General features: G+C 56.9%; 8 protein-coding genes across 8 annotated transcripts; 3 read left to right on the top strand and 5 right to left on the bottom strand.

Annotated features, from left to right (window-relative positions):
• The first annotated feature begins 81 nt into the window (after positions 1-81).
• CDEST_07150 (Putative diphthamide biosynthesis protein 3/4) lies at positions 82-836 on the top strand. Its single transcript, XM_062923309.1, has 2 exons — positions 82-401; positions 466-836. The coding sequence occupies exons 1-2, from the start codon at positions 207-209 to the stop codon at positions 544-546; spliced, it is 276 nt and encodes a 91-aa protein (XP_062779360.1). The 5' UTR covers positions 82-206; the 3' UTR covers positions 547-836.
• Positions 837-1,180: 344 nt separating this feature from the next.
• Positions 1,181-3,187, bottom strand: CDEST_07149 (uncharacterized protein). The gene is made up of 2 exons (XM_062923308.1): positions 1,648-3,187; positions 1,181-1,583 (listed from the first exon to the last, which is right to left on the bottom strand). Exons 1-2 carry the CDS (start codon positions 2,063-2,065, stop codon positions 1,432-1,434), a joined length of 570 nt encoding a protein of 189 aa, XP_062779359.1. The 5' UTR covers positions 2,066-3,187; the 3' UTR covers positions 1,181-1,431.
• Positions 3,188-4,876: 1,689 nt separating this feature from the next.
• Positions 4,877-9,232, bottom strand: CDEST_07148 (Putative aminoacyl-tRNA synthetase, class Ia, valyl/Leucyl/Isoleucyl-tRNA synthetase, editing). The gene is made up of 12 exons (XM_062923307.1): positions 8,798-9,232; positions 8,657-8,744; positions 8,353-8,601; positions 8,169-8,295; positions 7,981-8,115; positions 7,890-7,928; positions 7,605-7,833; positions 7,384-7,549; positions 6,164-7,331; positions 5,994-6,113; positions 5,900-5,942; positions 4,877-5,817 (listed from the first exon to the last, which is right to left on the bottom strand). The coding sequence occupies exons 1-12, from the start codon at positions 9,013-9,015 to the stop codon at positions 5,052-5,054; spliced, it is 3,348 nt and encodes a 1,115-aa protein (XP_062779358.1). The 5' UTR covers positions 9,016-9,232; the 3' UTR covers positions 4,877-5,051.
• A 316-nt stretch (positions 9,233-9,548) lies between these two features.
• CDEST_07147 (uncharacterized protein) lies at positions 9,549-10,293 on the top strand. The gene is made up of 3 exons (XM_062923306.1): positions 9,549-9,857; positions 9,911-9,981; positions 10,045-10,293. The coding sequence occupies exons 1-3, from the start codon at positions 9,632-9,634 to the stop codon at positions 10,150-10,152; spliced, it is 405 nt and encodes a 134-aa protein (XP_062779357.1). The 5' UTR covers positions 9,549-9,631; the 3' UTR covers positions 10,153-10,293.
• Position 10,294: 1 nt separating this feature from the next.
• On the bottom strand, positions 10,295-10,933 carry CDEST_07146 (Putative adaptor protein complex, sigma subunit). Its single transcript, XM_062923305.1, has 2 exons — positions 10,862-10,933; positions 10,295-10,793 (listed from the first exon to the last, which is right to left on the bottom strand). The coding sequence occupies exons 1-2, from the start codon at positions 10,928-10,930 to the stop codon at positions 10,296-10,298; spliced, it is 567 nt and encodes a 188-aa protein (XP_062779356.1). The 5' UTR covers positions 10,931-10,933; the 3' UTR covers position 10,295.
• Positions 10,934-11,186: 253 nt separating this feature from the next.
• Positions 11,187-12,485, top strand: CDEST_07145 (Putative frataxin/CyaY; the record flags this gene model as incomplete). Its single annotated transcript, XM_062923304.1, has 2 exons — positions 11,187-11,819; positions 11,954-12,485. The coding sequence occupies 2 exons, from the start codon at positions 11,187-11,189 to the stop codon at positions 12,224-12,226; spliced, it is 906 nt and encodes a 301-aa protein (XP_062779355.1). The 3' UTR covers positions 12,227-12,485.
• Positions 12,486-12,903: 418 nt separating this feature from the next.
• CDEST_07144 (uncharacterized protein) lies at positions 12,904-13,526 on the bottom strand (the record flags this gene model as incomplete). Its single annotated transcript, XM_062923303.1, has 1 exon — positions 12,904-13,526. The coding sequence occupies exon 1, from the start codon at positions 13,381-13,383 to the stop codon at positions 12,904-12,906; it is 480 nt and encodes a 159-aa protein (XP_062779354.1). The 5' UTR covers positions 13,384-13,526.
• Positions 13,527-13,665: 139 nt separating this feature from the next.
• On the bottom strand, positions 13,666-14,067 carry CDEST_07143 (uncharacterized protein; the record flags this gene model as incomplete). The annotated part of the gene is made up of 1 exon (XM_062923302.1): positions 13,666-14,067. The coding sequence occupies one exon, from the start codon at positions 14,065-14,067 to the stop codon at positions 13,666-13,668; it is 402 nt and encodes a 133-aa protein (XP_062779353.1).
• Positions 14,068-14,165: the final 98 nt, after the last annotated feature.

Below are 14,165 nucleotides of genomic sequence, written 5' to 3'. Positions count from 1 at the left end.
CTCACTAGCCACATCGCGGGGCAAATTGTGGGAGGAGCTTTTTTATTCCAATTTTTATTTTTATTTCTTGTATCTCCATCCCCTCACGAACAGTGACTCCATCGCCACTGTCACAGCTCAACCGTCGCAGCCCCAGCAGCAAACATACGGCCACACCGGCAACGATCTTACTTATACAAAACGCACCGAGAAACCAACCGCCCACAATGTCCGACGACAACATATCCATCTACGACGAGATCGAGATCGAGGACATGACCTTCGACGAGGACATGCAGATCTACCACTACCCCTGCCCCTGCGGCGACAAGTTCCAGATCGCCCTGGCCGACCTCCGCGACGACGAGGACATCGCCGTGTGCCCCAGCTGCAGCCTCATGATCCGTGTCATCTTTGACAAGGTATGTCTCAACCAACCAGCTTAACCTCGGCCCCCCCGACGGCTGACCAACCCGCGCGAAACAGGACGACCTCCCCAAGGACGACCCCGAAGACGACGCCGAGCTCGCGGGGGAAACCGCCGTTCAGATCCCTGTTGTCGCTTGAACGCCGTCGGATGGAAAACGAGACGTCTACGCCGCCCGAATCCCAAGCACGGCTGCGTCAAGAAAACAAAGCAGATGCCGCCCGAGCCCGGGAGGACAACGGACCCTAAGTCGCCTGCTACGGTGCGCAATCATCAACGCCGCCCTAGTCTACACAACAGTAAGGTGTTCTTCCGAGATAAGAGGCAATGCGCGACGATGCCCGCGCCACGTTATACAAGGCTTCCGTGCTACGGCGCACCCGGGTTACGTCCCTCCCGTCGAAACACCCTCTCTTCCCCCCTTTTCCTTTGTGCGATGAGAGAGGGAGATTGGAATGTGTCGCAGAGAGAATAGGGGCTCTCGCAAATAACTCTCCGTGAGAACACCGCTTGGGGCCAGATACTCAGCTCGAGAGCATTGTTCCAGGGCAACAAGCGCCGCGGCGCTGATTTTCCCGGCTCATGGCCCACAGCTTTTGCTCCAGGGGCAAAATCGGACACCATGTTTGTCAAGTTGGCCATGCACGGGACAGAGGACGTGAAGGATCTAGACTTCGCTTCAGACCTGAATCGGCAAACCCTTTCTTTAAATCCCGCAATCGGAACACCGCATTGGTAAACATCACATACGCTATCAAGAGAAAAGAGGCAAGATGTTCGGGAATATTCATATTTATAAGAATTAAGTAGCAGCATTCATGCTGTGTCGTGATTAAGGTCGTTAATCATCGTATGCAAAATATCCAACGCCGTGGCTGCTCCAAGCCGTGTTTCATCATACATGTTCCTGAAAAGCCTTTGCCTGTCATGTTCCCTTCCAGTTTGAAAAATAAGATATAAAAGTCCGCTTCGCTGTCATTAAGCTTGATAGTAGTAGTTCCGTCGTGATGTTGTTTTTAGGTCCCTTAGAAGAGGAAGAAGCTGGCGACGCCGGCGGCGATGAGGCCGACGATGGAGCCCTGGAGCTTGTCGGCGGCGGCGGTGGGTACGACCACGGGGCCGGTAGTGGTAGCGTTGGGGAACGCGGTGTGAGTCTGGGTGAGAGTCGCGAGGGTGGCTGGGAGGGGGGTCGTGTTAGTCGCTGGGCCATTCTGATGTTCACGTAGATGATAGAAACTCACTGTTGAGGGGAGGGGGGACGACGGCGGTGATGGTGGTGGCCGGGTCAAAGGTAGACTCGGTGATCACAGGCAGAGTGATGACCGGGTCAGACTCGGAGGCGGTGGGGATGACGATGGGGGTGGTGATAGTGACGGGAGGGTCGCTAACGACGACGATGGTGGTGGTGGTGAGGCCAGCCGAGACGGTGCTGGTTCCCGCGGAAATCGTCACGGTGGTGGACGGTGTGGGCTCGGGCGAGACGGTCACGGTGGTCTCGGGGACAGTGGCGGTGACGGTGCTCACAGCGTCGCTCGTGGCGTCGGTGGGCTCGGGGAAGACGGGGAGGGTGAGGGTCGCCGTGATGCCATCGGTGATGACGATGCTGGTGACCTGGGCGGCAGCAAGGCCAGCAGCGGAAAGGATGGCGAAAGAGCGCATTTTGACTTGTGGTTTGGGTTTGGTTGGGTATGTAAGAGCCGAGGCCTTTTGTAGATACAAAGAGTTGATATTAGTGTCGAACAGGAAGCGACTGATCTAGCTCGGAAGCCTTGGTGTTGATTTGCTGAAGTGCGGGAGTGGGAGATTTGTTTGCGGTGATGGTTGTGTGAGTGGTGAGTGATACAGGAAATCAAAAGAAACGACTGGATTGGGAAGAGAGACTGGATGAGGATATATACTGCGAGACGACAAGTGAAGGTTTGCGTGACGGGCAGAGACCGAGAGGGACGGCTACGAGCTGGGTACGCCGCACATTGTGCGAGTCGGTGACAGCAGCGGTGCCAAGAATGGCGATTTTGCACGACATCATCTCGACTGGGGGTGACGGTGACGGCACACCACACAAAAGAGCTAGGGTTGGAAGGCGAAGGGTTGGTTGTTTGGTTGCTTGGGTTGCCAGGGGTGGGAAGACTGGAAGAGTGGTGAGGTGGATTTCTCCTACATTGGCAGGCCTGGGTGATTCGTGAAGCAGGGAAACGCGGCCTTGGAGGCTTCGACGGCTTGCAGAGCCGAAGCCAACCCAGAGCAACACAGCATCATTTTCTCTCGCTTGCTTGCTTGTCTGCCCAAGCTGTCCTGCTAGACGCTGGATCTAGACTGGCCGCGGGCAAGGGTGGTGGAAGCAGCCGAACGAGGCAGAACAGGGTTGTTGTTCGTCAGACAGGGTAGAAAGACGTGGGGAACTAGGCGGGCTGTTTTTTTCGGAAGACACAACAACTACGTACTCGGCAGAACAGAGCGAGGGGCTCCACGTCTCCAAGGAAGAAGGCTGGGTGGGATGTCCGCAGTGGTCTCTGATGTGATGGATGCGCGCATAGTGAAATGGCTGGGGATGGCTTCACTTGCAGCCTTCAGCACCACCACCTCACTGCCTCTATGCCTCTATGCCCAAAGGTGGGTGACTCGCCGCAGCAGACGGGTGCTTTCCCCCACCACCTGAATTTCCGTTTCATGTTGCTGCCATCCCATCTCATTGGTAGAGGCCGTTGCAGACCAGCATGATCCCCAACGACACAGGTACTGGCAGACACCATACCCGACGAGTTCGCGCCAGAACCACGAGCATCCATGGAAGAGCCGGAGCTCCTAGCTCAGGAACGACGATCTAGATCTTTGGCCTCACCCACACAAGCAGACATCCTGCACTGGGCATCCGTACCTAGCCAGATACAATCTCCTCCAAGAGTGACCGACGGACAATTTCAAGAGTGACGCTTGCCAACGGTGCAGGACTGCCGGATTCCCGCAAACCTGCACCGGCACCCTCGCACAAGAGGGCATCTCGTCATTTCGGGCCAGGGGGTGGTGGTTGGGTGACGGAGGGGGACGCGGAAGACAAAGCAAACAAGACCAAATCAGGCAAGCTGACCATCTCCGCCGACAGAGAGAGAATCCACGGTGGTACGGATATTATTGAATGGCCGCGGGATCCAGGCCTGGCCTGGCCTAACAGAAAGGAGAGCAGAGAAGGGGAGGGGGTTGGAAGCAAGCTGGCGATGCCCGACGCTGTGCTCAGTTGCGTCATACCCGACGGGGGAGTGCTTGGGTGGTCGACTAGCTTGCAGAAGAAACTCGAACAGCCGGGAGGTGTAAGCAGGGCGACTGATTGGCTGGCAGGGAGACGGATTGAACGACGACGGCGAGGAAAGAAGAAGCAAAATCGGCTGCATCGGCTCTCCCCTTGTGCCTGGATTGGTCGGGCCATTGCATGGCATCCCATCCCATCCCATCCCATTCCCCCCTCCTTTTAAGGGCCGGCCTTGATGCGACCTCGCGTCCTTTCACGGATCACACCATGACATGCTAGGCCAGACGAGGAGGCTCCGGGTCTTGGAGAGGGTGTGGATGATGTATGTCCGTACATCGTATTCAGGGTGGTGGTGGTGGTAACAACGAGAAGCGGAAAAGAGGGAGGCCGGGATCAGGGCCACAAGGTGCAACGGCAGGGGTCCTGGCCAGGTTTTTCCCTCTCTTCGCTTTCGACCAATCGCCGTCGGCCCTGCTGTTTCCTTTCCCCACAATTGGCATCCGTCACCGCATCGCTGGCCCCAGCCACTCCTCCACGTCCATCTCCACACCATCAACAACCAATCAGAGATTCAGGATGTCCCACCAGCCACCTCCGCCCAGACCAAGATACGTAGTTCTCTATGAGTGTCCGTACAACCTCAACCGTCCTCCTTCGAAGCCACACACACCGTCTCTTTCTTCCACGAATCAGCATTTCACTCCTCTTCTTGTTCCAACTCTCGATTCACTTTCTTCGTAGTATAGACTTGGAGGCCCAGAGACTTGGACCACCTCATCGACGTACGACGTGCTGTCATACTGCAATAGGCCATGGCCCAAGACCTTTCGAGTCTGAAGTCTGAAGTCTGGACATAGCTCCTCGGGTCTCTCAACTCGGCTCGTCTCCCATGTCAAGCATACCGGCATAATGGATCTAATGCCTTGATTCTCATAACACACGTAACCCTTGTTTTCAGGCCGCTGTGGGCGACGGCTGTCCCCGAGCAGGTTCCCCATGTCCCCCTCGATCCACCGGGCATGCAAGAATCCCATCTTCACCACCCACCTTCTTTGCTGGAGAACGATGGACTCTAGGCTTGCAAAGACCCCGAACCGCTGGCCAAGCCTTCTCCACGCCAAGTCCGGCACCACATCATGAGAAATGCATGCATGCCTCGGCCCTGTTTCTCATGTCACCTATCGGGACTTTGATGCCCCAGTGCTGACGAAAACCTCGTGTTTTTTTTTTTCTTGAACAAAAATTCGTAATCATTCACATCTATCTCTCATCTTGTTCTTTTCTTTTTCTCCTCTCGTCTGCCATGCTTAGGTAGGCAGTGCGAACACTCAAATGCTACCACCACCTGGGACTAGGTACTTCACCATTTTGACCATGACGCCTGTCTATCGCCGCATTTCATGACGACTCCACGTTGGCAAACAGGAAGTTGGGCGCTCCCGGCACCGCACCCTCGGCGTTGGGCGGCAGGTTCTCCTCCACGGCCCCGCTGACGAGGTCCGTACCCTTCTTGCTGCCCTCCTCCACCGCAATGATCTTGACCTCGACAAGGTTGGCGCTGCGCTTGAGGCCGTCAATCATGTCCACGAGCACCGCCTTCTCGTCAAACGCCAGCTTGCGCTCCAACACCGCGCTCGCCGGCTCGCCCAACTGGAGACGCCTCTTGAGACCCTGCACGAACGGCATCGCCTTCTTCATCTCCCCCATCTTGGCGATCTTGCCGTTGAGCGCCTTGTCGTCCACCGAGTTGGTCTCGGGGTTCCACATCTCCTTGAGGAGGTCGATGTACGCCTGCTGCCACTGCGGGAACTTCTCGCTCATGAAGATGGTGAGCGCCTTGGGCTTCTTGGGGTCGAATGACGTCTCCTTGCCCTTGGCCTTCTTCTTGAGCTGCAGGGACTCGGCCGAGTTGACGTTGGACGCCGTCACCGAAATGTACTTCCTCGCCGCCGTGAGCGCCGCGTCCGTCTCGGGGATCTCGGGGAACGTCGCCTGCTGGATCGACGTCGGCTTGCCGAGGATCTCCACCCACACCGACTCGGCCCAGTGAGGCGCGATGACGGCGATGAGGAGACTCTGGAGCTCGATGTACCGGAGCACCAGGTCGTGGTGCATCTTGGCCGTCGCGCTGCTCTCGCGGTAGAAAGAGAGGGCGTTGTTGAAGCTGACGCACGCCGTGTGTTAGCCGTGTTCGGTCAACCGTAACCATGGGTACCCAAAAGAAAAATAAATCATAAAAGACTTACTCGTAGAAAGCGGCCTTAAGAGCCAGCTTGTAAGACGTCTCGGCTGAAGATCGTTAGCGTGTTTACTGAGCCATCAGAACTGCGATGTGCTTACTGTATTGTTGGATTGCCTCCTTGGCAATGACGTTCATTTCGTTGTTGAAGACCTTGTCAAAGAAGTTCCACTCGCCCGTGCGGAGCTCGCTCTTGTTCTTGACAGCATCCTCGCACCATTCTGCTACTATTAGCCATGCTTCCCCATTCGGTGTGTCGTGTAAAACGTACCTCTAAGAGTGTGGAGACGCAGGATGGCTTGGTTGGCAACGTCCTCTTCAAAGTTGCTGTCGCCGTTCGTGTCGCCAGCGTCGGCGAGACCAATGCGGGCGGCGTCGGCGCCGAATTTGCGGGCGACGTCCTGCAGGGTCATGAAGTTACCGGTCGACTTGCTCATCTTCTCGCCGTTGAGCATGAGATGGCCGTTAGTGCGGATGCCTCGGGGCCAATATTCGGGTTTGAAGATGGCGAGATGGATGTAGAGGAAGAAGGTCAAGTGGTTGCCGATGAGGTCCTTGCCGGAGCTGCGAAGGTCCAGGGGGTAGAAGTACTCAAACGAACGACGCATGCTCTCCAGGGTCTCCTTGGAGATCTTGGACTCGGACACGATCCTATCGTCAAGCTCACGACGGCAGAAGACGTAGTCCCACACCTCATCAATCATCTGCTCGGGGCCGATGTCGCCGGTGCCCTTCTCCCGACCAAAGATGTCCTTGTGGAGGTAGGGGGCGATGGTGTAGTACGCCATGTAAATGGTACTGTCGCTCAGCGACTCGACGAGGAACTGAGGGTCCCAAGGCAGCTTGGATCCAAGACCGTACGATCTCGCGCACGCCCACTGGTTGAGCCAGTTGAGGACACCCTGGAAGGCGTTCTTGGTCTCGTGGCTGAAGGTGTTGAGGCCCTTGCCGTCCGCATTCTCGACCCAGTCGAGAGCCGTCTTCTTCCAGGACTCTTCTCCGTAGTCGAGGTACCACTGGTCCATCAGCGCGACGATGCAGTCGTCGCCGGATCGACTGACAACCTTGCGCTCGGGCTCCGAGTAGACAAAGGCAAGACCCTGGTCGATCAAAGCCTGGCGGACCTTAGGCTTGGCTGTTTCGACCGGCTCGCCCTTGAACTCGCCAATGTTCATGGTTCCCTTGTAAAAGCCTTCGCTGTAGGCCGTTTCCTTGGCTTTTTCGAGCTGCACGGTGTCCTTGGGCGAGGCAATCTTCAGCTGCTCGCACAGAGTCTTGGCAATCATGTCACCAGACGGGGTGTTGATGATGGAGACAACCTCGAGCTCAGCCCACTCCTGTTCGATGCCGTAGTAGGCAGCCTTCTTGCGGAGATCCATGGTCATGACCCAGTCGGCAGGACTGTCCGAAGGGACAGAGGTGACGACACCCGTTCCTTTCTAGAGGATATTAGACGTGCCAAGCGGTGGCTGAGAACTGGTTTTCACTCACCGTGGGCAGAATCGACTCCATGGGCAGGACGCGGACACCGTCCTTGTGGATGGAGAAGGGAGCGTTGACACGGGTGCCGATAAGAGCAGAACCGTCAATGTCGGCGGTCTGGTCGACGACGCCGTCCTGGACGAAAAGACCCTGGTAGGCCATGTTGCGAGCGGCACTAGTGGTTGTTAGTGTCCGTTGCAGACAGATAGGGTGCGAAATGTGCTTCTCACCGCTGGGTCATGATATAGTAGTCCTTCTCCGAAGCCTTGAAGACACCGTACGTGATCTTGGGGGACACGAAAACGGCGTTCTGGCCGTACATAGTCTCGGGGCGTAGGGTGGCCGGGATGAGGAAGACATTGGCGTCCGCGGGCAGCTTGGACTTGAGAGCCTCACCAGCCTTGGGCGCCCATTCGAGGACCTTCATCTTAAGTCCCGTGTACTCCTGGGCACCGACGCCTTCCGTAGAGTCAGTCTGATAGTCAACGTTATGGCAGTATGAAAGATAAACTCACCTTCACCCTCAGCGCGATCGTGGTCCATGCAAGGTTGTCCTTCAGGTGGTCAGCTAACAGTGATGCATCCGGGATAATGGCAAAAGCATACCATCCTTGATAGAGTAGATGGTGTATCTCTTGCCAAACTTGATCTTGTTTAGCTCCTTGAGGCGGATCATCTGCCAGCGAACAAAAGCATCAAAGTAGGGGTTGGCCTCGGTGGTGATGAACGAACGGCGCCAGTCTAGGCTCGTTAGTCAGTTCGCTATCGCGCTGAATGTTGGGAATCCCACAAACCAATTCTGAAACCGAGGCTTGTGAGGTCCTTCTGAGCCAGAGGCGGGAAGAAGTCGAGCCAGTACGAAGCATCGGCGAAGAGATGAATCTCCTGCCTGGGGATACCCATGGCCTCCATAATTTGGAACTACGCAGCGTTTAGTCCCGATGTCTCCATGCCGCCTTCATAACCGTAAAAACACACCTGGTACTTGGCCTTGATCGTCTTGGCATTCGCCTTGCTCTTCTTGGTGGAGAACTTTGTGATATCTTCGCGGGCCTCCTTGGCCTCGACGGGCTTTTCGTCGACGAGGACCTCCTCCTTGTATCCCTCAAAGTCGCGGCCAAACATGGCAACTTCGTTCTTCAGCTTGTCGGCAACAGCCTTGATGGGCATGCCGGTCGCGTGCCATCCCATGGGGAACAGAGCACGCTTTCCTTGCATACGGGCGACCTGGATCACTCCATTAGCTCCCCCCCTGGGTTTCCAGATTTGTGGCTTCTCTTACACCAGCACCGAACTCGACCTTGCTCACGGAGAACAGGTGGCCGGCGTGAAGACGGCCGTTCATGTAGGGGAAGGCCATGCAACCCATCCTGCGAACTTGTCAACATTCCATCTCCTGCAATCTTATCCAGTTGCATCATACCATTTGGGCTGCTGCTGGCGCAGCTCCTCGGCGGTGATGGAGTGCAGGGGGACCTCGGCCGTGGAGGGGGCGTCGACCTCGAAGATCTTCTCCTCGGCCCATTTCTGCTGGTACTTCTTCTCGAGAGAAATGAGAAAGTCGCGCTTCTCGGTTCCCTTGAGCTCCTTGGTCTTGGAGACCTGGAGGGCCTCAAGAGCCTTGGCGGCTTCGTTGGCCATGATTGCGGGTATCTCGTTCGATAATCCGTGGAATTGGAAAATCCGCAAGAGGGGGAAGCCAATTCCAGCCGACTCAATGCGGGTAAATGTGCTTCGACGTTGGGCTCGTTGCGCCGGACGGTGCGAGTCACTCTCGGGAATTGATCGCGTGCTCGTTTGCTGCTCCTTCGGAACGTCGTGGTCGAGGATCCTGAGTCACAGTCGAACGTGGGGGAGATTTCGTCGCAGCTCCGATGTTTTTTTCGAGGCTGAGTGTGCCCCGCGATGGGCGTGGGTGGTTATGGCGGGGTATTGTCGGGTCACCGGTCAGTGTTAGCGGTCACTGGCCGCTATCCCCTGTGTACAGGTATGCGGTAGAGCACTGTGTTTCACCGAGTCGAAAGGTATACTGTCACTGAGCGGTACGTACCCGGTTCAAGCTCCGACTTCTCGCCGGGACATCGTGGCTAGTGCTATGTGGCTGACTATCCATGGCCGATCTTGGATGTGGCTGTGCAGTTCGACGAGCTTCTCCCGTCGCGAACGCTCCGAGGCCAAACGCTGCACCGTTGAGATCTTGTCTGTCCAAATCGCCCGCTAAACCACCCTAGCCAAGTCGACCTCAGCCAGATCAACAATGTTTCCTACGTTTGTGCGACGAGCGGCCGAAGCCGCCGGCTCCAAGCTTACAGTCTTTAACAACCCATACCGGACGAAAAAAGTCTGGCCTCCTAACTTCACGAACCTTTCGCCCCAGTCCCAGCTCCGATTCGAGAAGAAATACAAGCGGCGCCTAGCACTGGTGTACGCGAGGCCGCGATGGAACAAGGCCGTCAAGCTGGCCCAGCTTGCGACAGTCGTTGGTTCGTGCAGGACACTGCGGCGTGGATATGGGAATTGCTCTAACCCGCACCAGGTTTCCTTGGCTGGACATTCTTGTTCTCCGAGCTCGAGTTTTTTGGCAGGCAGTACAGGCCTTCTGAAGAGGTAGGCAACTAGCTTTGCAATCCTTGCTCTAGATGTTGGGTTTTTGCTCACACTTCTCGCCAGATCCGCAAGCGCGTCCTCGGCGTGTTTGGTACCATCGATGCCGACAAACGCTACGAGCGACGCAGAGATGCGCCCGAAGCGCCCACTCCCACCGAGACGCCCAAATAAACCACCGGCCGACGTAGAAGCATCAGCATTGGAAGGAGTTATTGGCGTTTTGAATACCCGGCGCAAGAAAGAAAAAGAGCCCCATGTATAACCACAATCACTTGAACAAGAACGATGATATTCCTCTCAGAAAACGTTCCAGTTTACCGTCCATGCCAGACGAAGTTGCCTCCCATGCCCAGTCCGCTTCCCAACCCGACGTTGCGGCCCTCATTCACGGGTCGTTTGGCTACGGTGCCTTGCGCTCTCACCCCAGACACGATGCGATCCAGATTCGTCTCTATCACCACTCCTCCTACAATCATCTCGCCCAGTGTTGCGTGTAGCGTCTCGAAGTTGAAGATGAGGTCCAGCTCGCACACATTCTCAAAGAGCTTATCGAGCGCCTCGACGTAGACTTGGATCAGGTCGATCAGCGCGAGGGGCGACTCAGTCGAGGTCGAGATGACGATGAAGTAGAGGGTCGCGTAGTTGCGGTAGGTGACGAGGGAGGGCACGTCGTTCTCCGCTTCCGATGACGAGTGCGAGGTGCCCGAGGCGGCGAGCAACGGGGGCAGCGGGAGGAAGTTGCAAGAGCCGGCCGGACGGTTGGAGACGAGGGTGAAGATCTCGGAGATCAGGCGCTGTTGCATGCTGGTTTCCTGTGACGATGGGGTGTCAGCCAACGTGTTCAACGAAGTGCATCCCTTGCACCTTGCTTGGCTCGTACCAGTTGAGTATAGAACTTGGTCAGCCGGGGCTGACCCTGGCCGTTGAAGACCAGAAAGGCGTTGATCATTGTATTCTCTGTTGTCTGAGCATCACGACTTGGTGGAGAGTATCTTGGGGCTGGCGAGTGCTCTCGCGGGATGGCCCACCAATCTCTCTCGATGCGCGCTCGCTGCTTTGGTGGGGTCCAGCAGGTGCCTCAGCAACTAATTGCCTTGCCATTGCCATCCCACATCCATCACGCTGAGTACGACCAAAAATGAAAGGTGTGCTGGTCGTACCGGGCACATGACTTTCTGACGTAATCCATACTCTGGGGCCGCCCGATGGCCCAAGCTCGATTCTTTCATCGCCTGTGGGTCGAAGAAGCACTTGCAGCTTCCTCCCCCGTCACTCTTGCAGTAACGTGGGGAAGCAAGCAAAGCAATCGAAGCTGTCTTCCATCTTCCGTTCCGCCTCTACGAAGCACCATCCCAATCTCCAACAAAACCGACCCTCTTCAATTCTCTCTGCTTCATCCACCAACTACTCACAATTCAGACGCAAAACTCTACAATATCAGCTATCCAACTGTCCAATTTCACCCACATCCAGCTATCATGGCCCGTAGCAACCTCACGAAGCTCTCTGGCGCGGCTGCCCGCACCCTCCGCGCCTCGTCACAGGCCCGTCTGGCCACCCCACGCCGCTCTGCCCTCCTCCTCCTCGCCCCCAAGCCGGTTGTCTCTGTAGTTCCGGCCCGGAAGCTCTTTACGACGTCGTCCGTCGCTGCCCGCGGCATCATGCCCGATACCGACGATCCCAAGGTCAAGGAAACGCCTAAGGACGAAGTCAAGATGAATATCGTTGAGCTCACAGATGCCGAGTACCACGAGCTCTCAGACGCTCACCTAGAGACCATCCTCACACAGCTTGAGGAGCTTGCTGATGCCCGCGAGGGAATTGATGTCGAGTATTCTGTAAGCGATTACTCTGCTGAAAGAACCACACCACTGAATCTCTGATTTCACGACCTTGCCCCCTCTCTTTGACGCATTATGAAATCTCAACGCAAACAAACAATCGCGCGCGTATGCTGACTAGGGTTACACAGGCTGGTGTTCTCACCGTCACATTTCCCGACGCCGGCACCTACGTGATCAACAAGCAACCCCCCAACAAGCAGATCTGGCTCTCGTCGCCCATCTCGGGTCCCAAGCGCTACGACTGGGTCATCGTCGGCGACTCGCAGAACGAAAAGGAGGGCACCGCCGCTGGCGCCTGGGTCTATGCCCGCGACGGCAGCACCCTCGACGACCTCTTCCTGAAGGAGCTCGATATCGACCTTAGTATAGCCCCGTCGACCTACGGTGAGGATCAGTCGTAGGACGTCAAGAGTTCCACCCGAGGATGATGATGGGAGGCAGGCGCCGACGCAGCCTTGCGAGTACTCAAGCGCTGGAGTGTATTCTACATGGCAACAGGGAGTTTCAGGGTGGTTATTAGGGACTGGCAGCAAGCGACCCCTCTCAGAAGGGAGGCGACAAACAGGATGGCTGTTGGGCCTGTGTATACAAACTCTGTAAAGCAAGCGTTCAATCGCGTAAATTTGACCCCGGATCTTGGCGAGATTGCCGGATTCTCCACCCGGTGTGGTGTCACAGTGAGGTGGGAAAAGTCTTTCTCTGCTAGCGGGAGATGCGGGTTGTGTGTTTTGAATTTCTTTTGATTCTATTTACGATACAGGTTACCCCCGCTCAGGACCTGTATGCGTAGGTCGTAGATACCAGCCTGTATCGTGCCGGTCTAATAGGTATTCCAGACTTATTCCTCCACACATACATTACAGGGCTATCCATACTCTTTGGCAACAATGCTTGCAAAAATCAGGATGAGTCTTTCTCACAGAGTCCGACTCGAGTCGTAACAATGCTGAAGCGAGGACAGTGCTTAGCGAGGGTATCGTGGGTCTCATTCCAATTTCGTTTCATCAGGTCTCCGACTCCAGGGCGTCATCTACATCGTGCCGATTTCCTTTTTACCTCCTCCCCGGGGCGAGCGGCGTTAGGCGGGCATCTCGTGCCTCTCGACGGGAGCCGGCAGCTCGACGGGCGGCCCCTCTCGCGTCTCGGGCATCTCGTGCAGGCCCCTCGGCGCCGGCAGCTCCGTGGTCTCTCCTGCGTTGTGGGCCAGGATGGCCGCGTCGTCGGGTTTTTCCGGGTCCTCCATGACGGTGTCGAGGGCCTCGTCACGGGCGGCAAGGCGCCGCGCGCGGCGGCGGTTCCAGAACCAGACGAGGGCGACGACGAGGAAGACGAGGCTCGAGGTGGCGCCGACGGTGATGCCGATGATCTGCCCCGGCGCGAGGCCGGACTGCTGCAGGATGTTGTCGGGAAAGGGCGAGGCGTCGGAGGTGGCGGGTGTGCCGACGGTGGGCGAGGGCGTGAGGGTGATGGTTCGGCCGCCCTCGGTGACGGTCACGGCGGTGGGGACCGTGAAGCCTGGGCCGAACCTGGTGGTCGGGAAGGGTAGCGTGAGCGACATGGTCGGCGGCCGCCCAAATGAGAAGGATGGGAATGGCTGCGCCAGCGTGAGGAGAGCTGGGGTGGTGCGGTGGTTGCTTGTTTTAAAGGGGGGGGGACGGTGAAAGACGAGGACGTGAAGGATGCATCAGAGCGGGATTCAAGGTTCGCGTACTTTTGCCCCCCATCCTATTTTCTCTCTGTCTCTCTGTCTCTTTCTCTCTCTCTCGCACACACACACTCACTCTCTCTAATCTTCCGAATTCACGGTTGAAGAGGGGAGGCGCAGTCCTTTTTTACAAAGTCACCCCGTGTCATGTCCGACGGCCATGGCGTTCTTGTCTGCCCGTCTGGTCGTCTGGCGGGTGTCTTGACGGAGGAGGCTCTCTGGGCGTATGCAGGAGGAGGGAAGAGGCGGCGGCGGGCGCAGATCGATTGGAGGGTCGAAGGGAGTTTTGACCGACTCCCGGACGCTGTTATGGCGTGCGATGCTGAGACTTGGATCCAGCCAGCACGTCAGACGGAGCGCAGAGGCCGTGTGTTCGTCGTCGGTGATGGGACGTGCCAACCCCCCCATCCTCTTCCCGCCCCAACTGTCCAAGACATTTAAGAACCCGAGGAGAGCCCACTCCCTCATCGTGCTTGCCTTCCAAGACTCCGGATACCCGAGGTGCCCGGCGTGCGTCGCGATGGCGTGGTTTGGCATGAGGTGCGTGGCCGGGTGTCGCCCTTGCGATTCGAAGGAGGGGATAGGAAGACCTCGTTGGTGGTTGGCTGTGGTTGGTGCTGTTGGTGGGCATGTTT

This window comes from Colletotrichum destructivum, chromosome 4 (genome assembly GCF_034447905.1).
Source record: "Colletotrichum destructivum chromosome 4, complete sequence".
Lineage (NCBI taxonomy): Eukaryota > Fungi > Ascomycota > Sordariomycetes > Glomerellales > Glomerellaceae > Colletotrichum > Colletotrichum destructivum.
Note: the sequence above shows the minus strand (reverse complement) of the source record. Positions and strands in the feature narration are given on the sequence as shown.